Here is a 12,022-nt window from a genome sequence, read left to right as displayed (position 1 = left end):
ATTGTTAAATAACTACTGAGTCATTGTTAAATAACTTGGTGAATAACTACTGAATCATTGTTGAATAATTTGGTATTATACATAAGTATTAAACATTTGGATGAATATTTGTTATACTGTAAAAATGGTGCTGTTACACCATCTCTTGTGTGACCATATTATTATTTATTTACTGTATACTATATTGTATAAGGCGCATTCATAAACATTTGAAAAATATAGTTTGCATTTTTCATTAATATTATTGTTTTGGGGGAGAAGAAAGTAAAAAGCCACACAAAGGATATGAAAAGGTCAGACATTGAAACGCATCTCATTATTATTGCTTTATTTTAATGGTAAATAATGATTCACGATATGATGATTCACCTTACACTGTAATATTGGAGGACACATTACCGTCGTTATTCAAGGCTTTGCTGTATTGTATATAGTTTGTTCAATAATGCCTCTGCCAATAACCTTTGTTGGCCCTAAACAGTAATATAATACTCTCCCCTTAACAAGAAAGGTTTCTAATTATGCTCCCAGAGAGGTAGAATTTTCTCATGCTCAAAGGTTGTTTTGAAGTCTAGTACCTCTTGTTTTTCTATAGTACAAGTGTTAGCTACTCTTGGAGGTTATTTGGGTCGGGAGGCCTAACCACTCCCCCTCCTGTGTTTTGACGGTTCCAAAACTTAAGAATGTGGCTGATGAGACCATCACATTACTGGATCGTATATTCGTTTTATAATCAAGTTTTTTACTAGTCAGGTTAACCTGGGCTACACTACATACATCATGTGGGTTTCCCCCTCCTCATTTTTATAAAGGCTATTTGTTACCCTATGCCGGCACACATCTGACTGAAAAAAAATCAGCACATTGGCTTTGTGAATAGAACTCAGGAGAAATAGCAGTGTACAGTATTTTTATGAAACTTGGTATACATTATGTGTAGATACAGAATAACCCAATGAGATTTTTATGAGTTCAGTACATTAACTACTGTTTCCCTCCCCTTCCTTCCCTTTTTTAGGGAGGTGCAGCTGTTTTTATTTTTCTCTGGGTGTGTTGGTTTTTATATGCAATAACTTGATGAATAGCAACAAATTTCCTTGAAACTTTTTTATACATATAACCCAAAAAGTTCTCTGATAAATATACTGTACAGTACTGGTAATAGTCTGTGTTTTCTCCTGCATTTGATTACTATGGCTCCTTTTGTTTCCATGTGTGTGTTTGTATATAGGACTGTTAATTAAAATTTTAATAGTTCGTAATTAGTTTGTGGTTAAAACCCAACAAGAATGCCTTTGGGTTTAATGGTCAGTATTTTCCTTCTTATTTAAGGGTTATGGCCACTTTGATCACCTTATTTTTTCTTACAGCAACATTTTGATTGTGATGACTTGAACAAATAGTTATATACAGTAGAACCCCAGTTATCCGGCACTTACTGGGATCGAGAGGTGTCAGGTAAAGATATTTTCGCTTTAGTTTAGTTGAACCTCACTCTTAGGATTCCCCAATAAATCCTACAATGCACAGTACTACAACCTGACCCCGCAAATTTGTGTCTCAGAAAATCGTACCCGGTACTGCTTTACGCTTATTCCACTTTACAGTATATGAATGATGTGGCTTAGAAATAAAATAAAATATATAAAACTATAAAATAATAAAAATGAAGAGAATGGGTGTGATTGAATGGCAAGTGAATGTATGTGGAGATGGTGGGCTATAACTGTGGGACTGTGCTCGGCTCTGTGAGGGAGAAGGGGAATGAGCATGTTGATGCTGTGGCAAAAGCAGCTGCTTCTCACCCTGCTGCACATCATTCCCTTCTACCTGTATCTTATATGAGGCCAGTAATAAGAGCTGCCATCCGGTCGAGTTGGCAATGCAGGTGGGATGCTGTCGGAACAAACAAGCTCTTCGACACCCATCCTGCATTGGGTGCCTGGGGATATCAGTGACTTGTGCTGCCAGGAGACTGCTTTGGCCTCTCTCCACTCTGGCCACACGGCTGACTCATGGTTTTTTAATGGAGAGAGTTCCCCTTCCCCATTGTGATGACTGCCTGGTCCCATTGATTGTCTGACACCTGGTGCAGTGCCCCAGTCTCAGAGATATTCATTGTGGAGATGGGTGTTACTCTCTCTCTTTGGTGCTGGGGTAGGGGGTAGCATGGAAGGGGACATCAAACCTTTGTGAAGGAAGCTGGTCTTCTACACAACAAGCTTTGAATTTTATATATTAATATTTAAATGATTTTTGCAAAAGTTTTTGTTATTTATTATGTTTTTTACCTCGCATTATTTATTTTTATTTTTTAAGCCTTTATTTTAATTCGGCAACATATGGCCTAAGCTGATGAGTTGCCATGGATGTAATTACCACAATCGGTCAATTCCTCCCGTTGTAAGGTCATCATGCACACAGCGCAGCAGTCACATCTTTGAGTCAGCTGGTTAACAGGCTGGCTGAACTGTGTCTTGTCTCCCAGAGAATTGTTTGAGTGTGGTAAGAGTTATATTTTGTATATAAAATATGTACTACTGTACAGTATAGTATTTTATGATATGCTATGTATTAATTTGATTGTCAGTAATGGCAATAAATATGGCAGCTCATCCCCTTTGTGCGTGGTATTGAAACTTACGATTCTAGCTGATTTTGGAGGATTTTATTTTTTATTATTATAACCGTACAATACCAGGTATTTCATTTTGGTGCCAGTTAGTTGAATCTGCCAGTTACCTGGACTCCAGATAACTGGGACTCTAGTGTACTGTATTTGCTCTGATAAATTTGATGTGTGGATATAACTAAATATTTCAGACAAGTTTTTTAGATATTATTTTCCCTCCTCATTATGGAAAGTAATGGGCACTATTTGCTTCTCAGTGCTTGTGCACATATGTCAATGGAAGTGATAACTTTGACAACTAACAACAGAATTCACTGAAACTTGGTATGTGGATATAACCTAGCTAGATACCAGGTGAGTGTGATAGGTACAGTATTTTTTCATATTATTTTATAGAGAGATGGCATACTTGCACTAAGGTATTTGGCAGTATTGTACTGGCAAGGGTATTGGAAAACTTGACAAAGAATGCTGGTACTGTTGAAAAATGTGTGCTTGTAAAAGTAAATAGCATCCTACTTGAAAACTGTGTAAATAACAGTACAAAATTACTCAAGTTGAAAGAGTAAAAAATTTTGCTCAAATAATATTTTTGTGATGAAATTTTGCAATGAGACTAAACCTAAAAGTTCCGTATATCTGTACATTTTAGATACCAAGAATAACAATTGTGCACTATATCAAACTATATTTACATTGTGTATTAGCAAAATTTTGAAGTAAGGGTATTGGTAACATTTGATTTAGTATTACAGTAGTTCAGCCCAGCTGAATGGATATTCACAAATTCCAGAAGCAGTTGAGTTTTGGCATTGATTAATACCTTTTGCTATGCATAAAACAGCACACATGCATGCAGTAGAATGCACCCAAAAGTGAAGGCCATGGTAGGATTTGATTAACAAAGGTCCTAATAAGATGAGATGGTGACACTTGATGATTTCAAGCCAAAAGTGTTTATGACCTGCTTGACCTCACATGATTATGACCCAGCAAATGATGGCAGTGTCAGTTGAAGCGAAGTTAAGTGGGTTGGCTGTATTGCTCTCAGTCTGACACTTGTGACACTTAAAAAAATCACATTAGATAAATATTAAACATTTAGCTAGACCTTGGAAATTTTTTAAAACAACGACCAGGTTCTGGAACCTAGACTGGATTCTCGTATATTTGTGCACAATGGTAAACATTTTATTGTACATTATAGTGGTTCCCAAATTATCACATGGATATGGTAATTAGCTAACTGAAGAATTCACAGGCATGTAACTAGACTGGGGTCACAAGAGGGAAATGTTTGTGGTGGGAATAAAACTGCTGGTTAGTTAGTTGTCAGGAGCATGCATTGTCAGATTATTGGACTGATAGAGCTTGAATACATCTGTATGACAACCAGGTGATTGCAGCAGGTAACATGATGTTTTGGTGAAAAAAAAGGAGAGATAGGAAAAGTATGATGTATTTTCTGAAACTGTACCGTACTTGACTAATATTTCCCAAAATTCAGAATATTGAAAAAATCCACTTCAGTGGTTAGTCCCACCAAAAATAGCTGTTTATCTTCTTTGGTCTTCAGTTATCAGGCAGGGAGCCAAGATCAACTGAATCTTGTAAATACTTGTACAGTACTTAAAACTGTAGCAGTTACATAAAGTTTTACTGAAATAAATATTCATATTTTTTCTTTTTTTTCCCACAGAATCCTGGTGTAGGTGGTATTGGGCAACCCAACTTATCGGGAAGTTACAACTTTGGAGGACCAGGTGTTGGCCAAGGAATGGATGGTAATGTGGGTCAGGCCAATGCTGGACTGGGACCTGGCCAAAGACCTTTAGGGATGGGGATGCCACCACGTTATCCCAATCAAGAAATGATGGGTATGATGGGCTCTATGCCTCGGGGCCCCCAACCTGGTCCAGGTCCCACAGGTCCTGGTGCTCAGGGAGTCCCTGGTGGCCCTCCTGTTGGCCCACCAGGACCTATGGGTGGTGGCCCTGGTGGCTCAGGGCAGATGGTGCCTGGTCAACCAAGACCAAATCCAGCTGACCCTGAGAAAAGAAAATTAATACAACAGCAGCTAGTTCTCCTCCTTCATGCCCACAAGTGCCAGCGTCGTGAGAGTCAGGCAAACGGAGAGGTGAGGCAGGTGAGTAGATAACGTAGGGACTCTGGTCTCTGGGTTTTATTCTGCTCCTTATGTGTGTGTTTGTCATGGCTTACTAACTTGTAGATTTTTTCACTTTGAATGTGATTCTTCTGAAGTGTTGAAAGAATTATATTGCTTAAGCAGAGAGTGAGTTCAGTGAGGGAGGGAATGCATGTGTGGTGGGTTGTCTGTCCTATGTCTGTGTGTGTTTTAAGTATAGCAAATGTTTGTTTTTGTGACTTTTTTTTCTGTTTCACCCAATGCTTAGTGTTAGTTACTGATGATGGTACTTGCAGAAAACTTATGCTTGACCCTCATTTATCTGTGTTTTTGGTCATAAAGAACATTAGTGTATTAATTACTGTACTTTACATTTTTATTTTTTTGACTCAGATGTTAGAAAAATTTGATCAGATTAGCAATTATTATTTGATATTAATTTTTCTTCCTTGTAAGTTTGAAACTCCTATTTCATTCACTAATGTATAGATTTTATTTATATTTTGGCATCAGGTGTTAATTACAGTACAGGTTCAGACCCTCAAAAACTGGACATTATTTCCCTGTGTTTGGTCAAATTTTCTCCCCTGGCCACACTAACACAAATGCAGTTGAATGTTTATTTTACTTCTTTGATAACAAAAGTAAAACATCACTGTATAAATAATAATAAAAAAATTGCATAAGATACAGTTTATTTAAAAGTAGTGAGTTAAATATTTTTTTGACATTCCAGAAGCTTCTAGTTAGTAGCAGCAGTTCCCAGAAAGAATTAGCGTTGGATGGGTTAGTGTATATTTATTTATATTTTTTATTAAAATATTACTGTAGTTTTTACATAATTTTTGAAATAAATATTGGTCAAATCAATCCGAAGATTTGAGATAACTTAAGGCAACTATTGATTGTTCTCACATGGGCCATGTGAGAACAATCAACTTATGGCGTAAGTTGTCTTGAGTCATTGGCTAATTTAACATATACTGTATTGATTTCAAAAGCTGTATGGAAACAATTATGATATTTTTTAATACAATAAATATAAATAAAGATGGTCAAGGTATTGTACTGGGCTATTTTATTCAATCAGGCAATAATTGTTTATGAACTTTACTTCTGTGAAGCTATGGGAATCTGATGCATGTAGGCCTAACATGGGAATGCACCCTCACTTAAGTATGCTTACAGTAATGTTTTCTCTTATGTTGTTATTTAAGAAGTAAAACAAGTTCAGCTGAGTTGTGTGAGTAGAAGCAAAACTTGACATAGTCAACAGGTAAGGCCTCCCAGAAACAGAGGGATGACCTAGGACCCAGGAAATTAGAAAATCCTCGATACCAGTTCGGTCTTGGTCCCAGTGGTCCTGGATTTGGGGGTCTGTACTTGTAATATTCTGGTCCATTTTTTTGTTCTGCTAGTTTCTAGTCGAGCAACTCTCATTATTATGCTAGTCATTTCTTGGGGCTTGGCTATCATACTGCACTTCTTTTGAGAACTGGGAGGTTATGGTCACAACGCTGCCGTCTGTGGAAGGATTAGAAACAAAGGTTCTCCTGTAGATGCTGGATGTAAGTAGAGCTGAGGTACATTTTAGATGTGTTTTTATCATGTTTCAAGGGTGTTTGTAATTGCTTAACTATCCAGTTTGAGGTTATCTAGTGAGTTAGTATTAAGGGCCAATATTTCCCAGTACAGCTGCCATTACCTCATGTTACAATACGTGTAGTTTTTTTTTCTCTGTTCATATTACCCTGGATGTGGGATATAACCTACAGGCAGTTAGTAGGATATGCCTTTATAGTCTTGATTGGAATATCAAGATACTGCACTGTAATCCCATTTGGAAGTTGGTTTATGGCACAAAATTGTTCATAAAATTCTTTTTTATATAAATTATTTTGTGCTTCTTGATGTTTGATTTGGAAATGCTGGAACCACAAGTGAATTATATTGCCAGCTTTCACTGGACTGGGTCATTTAATGGGAGTACTTGGATCATTGGCCTCACTTCAAGCGTCTAAGTTATCCTCTCCTATGCAGTATCCTCTTCCACTTGATTTTGCTCCGAAAGTGGTAATCCCAGATATTGCTTGCCAGAAAGGACATCTTTCATTGAAATAAATTATTCCCATTGCATGGCAACAATTTATCTGCTTATGTTATTGAAACTGACAATATATCAATTTTCATTGAATGAGGAATACAGTACATTGTAACTTTTCCTTTGCTTTCAAATATAATGAAAACAGTAGTGGGGATTAATTATCTGGATTTTTTTGGGGGGGTTATTTCAGATGAGTCAGCAAGGTAAGATATTCATAACCCCCATTCAATGAGTTAGCGCTCCACATGATTGATACCCAAGATAAATGTCTGAGTCATTGCGGTTGTTACCAGCTGAATTTATTTAATCTTGATGGGTGTAGTGATTGTGCCAAGATGCAAGTAAGACTTTTCTGTGACCTGGTTCCATGATTGCCTTAAGCTACCTAAAGTGCCCTAGCATGATAAGGCAAAGGAGGTGATAGTTTTGCGAGTACAGAACAAGTATGGACCAAGTGTTTCACTTTTTTGGTTTATTAGCTCAGGATAATGACTAGGTAGGTACACTTGACCATAAAACATTGGTCAGGGAAACTGGCATCAATAGATGGTGAGGAAATTTCACATATAGTATCTGAACTGGTCTCTGATGAAAGTTCAGTTCATGTTTGGTCAATGATAAAGGTATGGGTCTTTCCTGGGTCCTTAACCCAATGGTTTCTTCACTCGTTGTTGATGATGATACTGTTTGATGTTAACAAGATTTGGGTACTCTCAGGCTCCACTATTAAAGTTTTAATGTTAATATTATTGAGCCTTGGAGAGTCTTGTGCTTTGGTCAGCCTTTGAATGATTAGTGGTGAAGACTAGTGTTCAGTAATATTCACAGCAGGAAAGTATGCTTTCAAACCTCCATCATCTTTTATCTCTGGGGTTAAGTTTCTAGATCGATCTTTCAAGTCTGGACAAGGTCTCCAGACTTTTCAGTCATTGAATTTCTGGTAATTTTAAGACAATCTTGGAACTGGTGAATATCCTTTTGGCAGAAGATTCTGGAGATGAGATAGGAGGTTACACTTAGGGGCATGAGCTTCATATAGAGGGACTTGTCTTGCTCTTCGAGGGGTGGTGGTTGTGACAAAGAGAAATGGATAATTGTAAGACCTGCCCCCAGCTGTCAAAGGAGTGAAGTGTGATAGTTAAACTTTCAGAACTGTCTAATACTGTGAGGAGAACCTCCTGGCTAGTACTGTAATGAGAACCTCCTGGCTAGTACTGTAAGGAGAACCTCCTGGCTAGTACTGTAAGGAGAACCTCCTGGCTAGTACTGTAAGGAGACCCTCCTGGCTAGTACTGTAAGAAGTTCTTGGCTAGGCACTTTGCTAGAAAAAGAATTTTGTAGTCAGTCCTCTGCTTCTCATGGAATGTATGTACACAGTTAAATTAGAGTACAAAATTTATTTATGAGTACATTTGGCACAAACATTAATACAATAGTTCTTTGTTGCACTGTAAATTGATTTTATAGATTTCCATACTGCTTATATAGGATGTATAAGTTAGTTTTGTATAATATTTTTCTGGTTGTCTTAGCCATCTCCTTTTGCTTTGTACAGTACTACTGGACTCTTGTATTGCAACTTTCTCCCCAACTGTTTTCACTTATATTCGGATTTTAGTACAGAACCTTTTTCCATTCCACCCAAAAGTTTGACAGGAATATAAATGATAAGTAGATTGGAACTTCCATTTATAATGACAATGGGAACACTAGTAGATATAAATAAATTGCTGTGTATTACTTATCATAAGTTTCCCACCAGGAGACTTTAGGACTGCTCTTAACCCGTGAGTTTTACCATTTATCTCTCTGTTTAGCTGAACTGTTTGTTAGAAAATATTGTATGTAAATGGGAGCAGGATATTTTTCTAAAATTTGTCAGATACTTTTAGAACAATATATACTGTATTATAATTGAATGAAACTCCTTGTTCCTTATTTTAACTATCTTGTATAATACTATAGAAGGAAAAGACTGAAATCTGTAACAAATATTAATCTACTATAAATGTAAATGTAGAAGGAAGAAATTAGGTTTAGGAGTATATTAGTAAAGTCTGTGATTATCACTCCATATTGACTGTAAGAACTTTGACTAGACCTTTTTAATGCAGCATATGGGTTTTTTCTCCCCATTACAAATTAACAACCATGTCTCAAAGGTTAAGGTCAAAGTTCATGAGTGATATATATTTTTTTACTCTGTTCCATAGCTTGTTGAACTACTTAGAATAATGTGTACCATTACCAGTTATGTACAGGTATTGTGAGACAGAATCAGGTTCCACTCATTGAGGGTTAAAGTCATGTTGGTCAAAGGTTGATTTTTTTTACTCCATGACCAGTGGAATTCAATGGGTATACAGGGTACTCATGAACCATGTTGTTTTATGTCTATCCACCTGTCTTTTTGTTATGTCTTACCATTTGTCTCTGAATTTATTTTCTTTTTAGTTCTTTCCAAATGAAGATACTGTAAATAACCTGAGAAAGTTATAAATATTCTGAATTCCTTTTGTTCATGGTTACACCTTTTGAAGATGGTATATGCAGGGGTTCTCATTAATTTGCAAAATTCCTCAGCTCTCAACTCATCTTCAGTTGATAGACCTATTTGATTGAATACCATTGGTGACTCATTCACTGGTTTACAGAATATTTTAATTGACATTTGCTGTCTAGGCTTAGGAACAGTTAGTTTCTTACAAATGTAGATATTATGGTATAGGTATTTGTATTTGGTTTTGCTGTGGGCCATTTGTTGAATGTTAAGGTATTAGTGCTGCACATTTTATGATAATTTGTATTTTACATAATTTTACTAATCCATATTTTTTTCCTCAGTGTAATCTACCTCACTGCAAGACAATGAAGAATGTTTTAACTCATATGACCACTTGCCAGGCGGGTAAGTCATGTCCAGTTCCTCATTGTGCATCATCCAGACAGATAATATCCCATTGGAAAAATTGTGCACGACAGGACTGCCCAGTGTGTGAACCTTTGAAACAAGCGGACAAGAAGCAGCCAGGAGCTGGGGGGGTTTCGGGTCAGATTCCACCAACTGTGTCCCAACCTGGCCCAAGCCCAGGAGGGGTTCCAGGACCGCTCTCTGGCCCTCCTGGTCCTCCAGGTCCTCCGGGTCCACCCAATGTTACAGGTCAAATGCAAACAGGACCTGGACAAAATGCTGGACCAAGACCTGGAGGTGTTAAAAGAGTGTATGAAGGAGAAACTTTACAACCAGCAATGTCTGGACCACCAGGACCCACTGACTCTTTAATGAGAAACTTGAGACCACAGGTGCCTAGTGTTGCAGGAATGCCTGCCAATGCCCAGCAGGGAGCACCTGGAAATGTTCCAGGTGCTCCCACAGGTGTACCTGGAGCACCAGGGGGTATGCCTGGGCAGATGGTGCGACCAGGTGTGCCTAATAAGGGACCTGAGGGGACGATGATGGGTGCTTCCACTCCCCAGAGTATGAACTCCCCGGGTATGATGGTCAGAGGGCCCAATGCTGGGTCTGGACCATTGAATACTCTTCAGCAGCAACAGCAAATTATTGGCAAGCCTTCAAATGTTGGCATCAATCAAAATCCTGTTGTGAGTACAATGGTAATTATCAATGAATGATGGAAGGATTCCTGATGGTTTTGTACATGTAATTTATGAGTTTTACTATGATATATCTGAATTATTGTGTTTCCTAGGTGTGTGTGTGTATAAATATATATACTAAAGAATGTATCTTTGTAGTCTTTACAGTCATTACCTGATTCATGGCTCAATCTGCCGAATCAACCTGCACAGCTGCCTGGTGGCTTTGGTGCTGTTACTGCCAAGCCTGTTAAGGGGACCAAAGAATGGCACCAAAGTATATCGAATGAGCTGAGAAACCACCTTGTACACAAGCTGTGAGTTTACCTTATCTTTTCCCTTTTTTCTAGAAATAATTGAAGATAATGATTTACTTCTTACTTAGTTGAGAATCTTACATAACTTTATTATTATACTATTGCCCTTGAGGGTTATTATCTGTGCAAGCAGTGACCAAATCACCATTTTGCTTTGTATTTTAATCTAAATCTTTAAGGTGTTTAAATTTCAAGTCAAACTTCAGTAAATAATTTGCTTCAGTAATCTGCCCTTTCAATCTACCATTACATCAACATGACCTTGGCCATTACAACAGTCCTGATAACATTACCAAGAGCCACAAAAACAGTACAACAAACATATTATGCTCTCGTAATTATTTCAAGTGAATCACTAATATGTCAGTTCACTCTAAGTGTAAGCAGTGTTTTGAGAGGAAATTGGATGGCTGTCAGTAGTTGTCCATATACCAGTACACCAGTTTTTAGGTAGTTTAATATTTTGTCTTCTGTTTGTTTCAGTGTACAAGCCATCTTCCCAACTCCAGACCCCCAAGCAATGCTTGATAAGAGAATGCAGAATCTTGTTGCCTATGCTAGAAAAGTTGAAGGGGACATGTTTGAAATGGCTAACTCAAGGGTAAGGAACAAGTTGAAACATGCTTCTTTACCTTTATTCTCTGCCTTGCTTTTCTGGTATACAGGTGTGTCATAGGCAGTAGGTTTAAAATATTGTAAGTATGACATTTCTAGAGTAATCCAGGTTTGTAAATACTGTATCATAGACATTAGGGGGAAATGTTTTTTAGTGCTTGATGGAAATGAAGTCCATGTGAAAAGATAAGCAAGAAGCCACGTGGAAAATGCTGACCTTGTATGTGATAAGTTGATGTTTATTGAAGGCTCTCAAAAATTTTTGTAATGGGAGCAGATCTTGGGCAAATATTCAGTGGTGTGGGAGGAGTGTATCAGGGATGTATCATGTCACTGGTTTTTATTTGATATGTTCAATGAATGGTTCTGTGCTTGATAATGACATACCATATATACTCGTCTATAACCCCCCCCTCGTTTATAGGTCGACCCTGATTTTTTGACCAAGAAATTGTTAATTTACGATATTCCTCGTTTATAGTTCGACCCACGTTTTTGAGGGTAATGGAACAACAAAACTTTCACTAAAAACTCTCTACGTCCTATAAACTGAGGCTCGTCGTGCCTGAAACACGAGTGCCGAAAGCAAATTGTTTACCATTTATTATTAC

At 37.5% G+C, this 12,022-nt stretch overlaps 1 protein-coding gene across 4 annotated transcripts in view; it reads left to right on the top strand.

Moving 5' to 3' along the window:
• Window positions 1–12,022, top strand: part of LOC121869092 (histone acetyltransferase p300-like) — a 116,557-nt gene that overhangs the window by 62,490 nt on the left and 42,045 nt on the right. For 3 of the 4 annotated variants that reach the window (XM_042370282.1, XM_042370271.1, XM_042370250.1), the window contains exons 3-6: window positions 4,332–4,778; window positions 9,727–10,497; window positions 10,639–10,796; window positions 11,280–11,397. In XM_042370282.1, coding sequence (XP_042226216.1) covers window positions 4,332–4,778; window positions 9,727–10,497; window positions 10,639–10,796; window positions 11,280–11,397 — 1,494 coding nt within the window. The remainder of the gene's footprint in view (window positions 1–4,331; window positions 4,779–9,726; window positions 10,498–10,638; window positions 10,797–11,279; window positions 11,398–12,022) is intronic. The other variant, XM_042370260.1, reaches the window with a different exon arrangement.

This window comes from Homarus americanus, unplaced genomic scaffold (genome assembly GCF_018991925.1).
Source record: "Homarus americanus isolate GMGI-L3 unplaced genomic scaffold, GMGI_Hamer_2.0 scaffold32583, whole genome shotgun sequence".
NCBI lineage: Eukaryota > Metazoa > Arthropoda > Malacostraca > Decapoda > Nephropidae > Homarus > Homarus americanus.
Note: the sequence above shows the minus strand (reverse complement) of the source record. Positions and strands in the feature narration are given on the sequence as shown.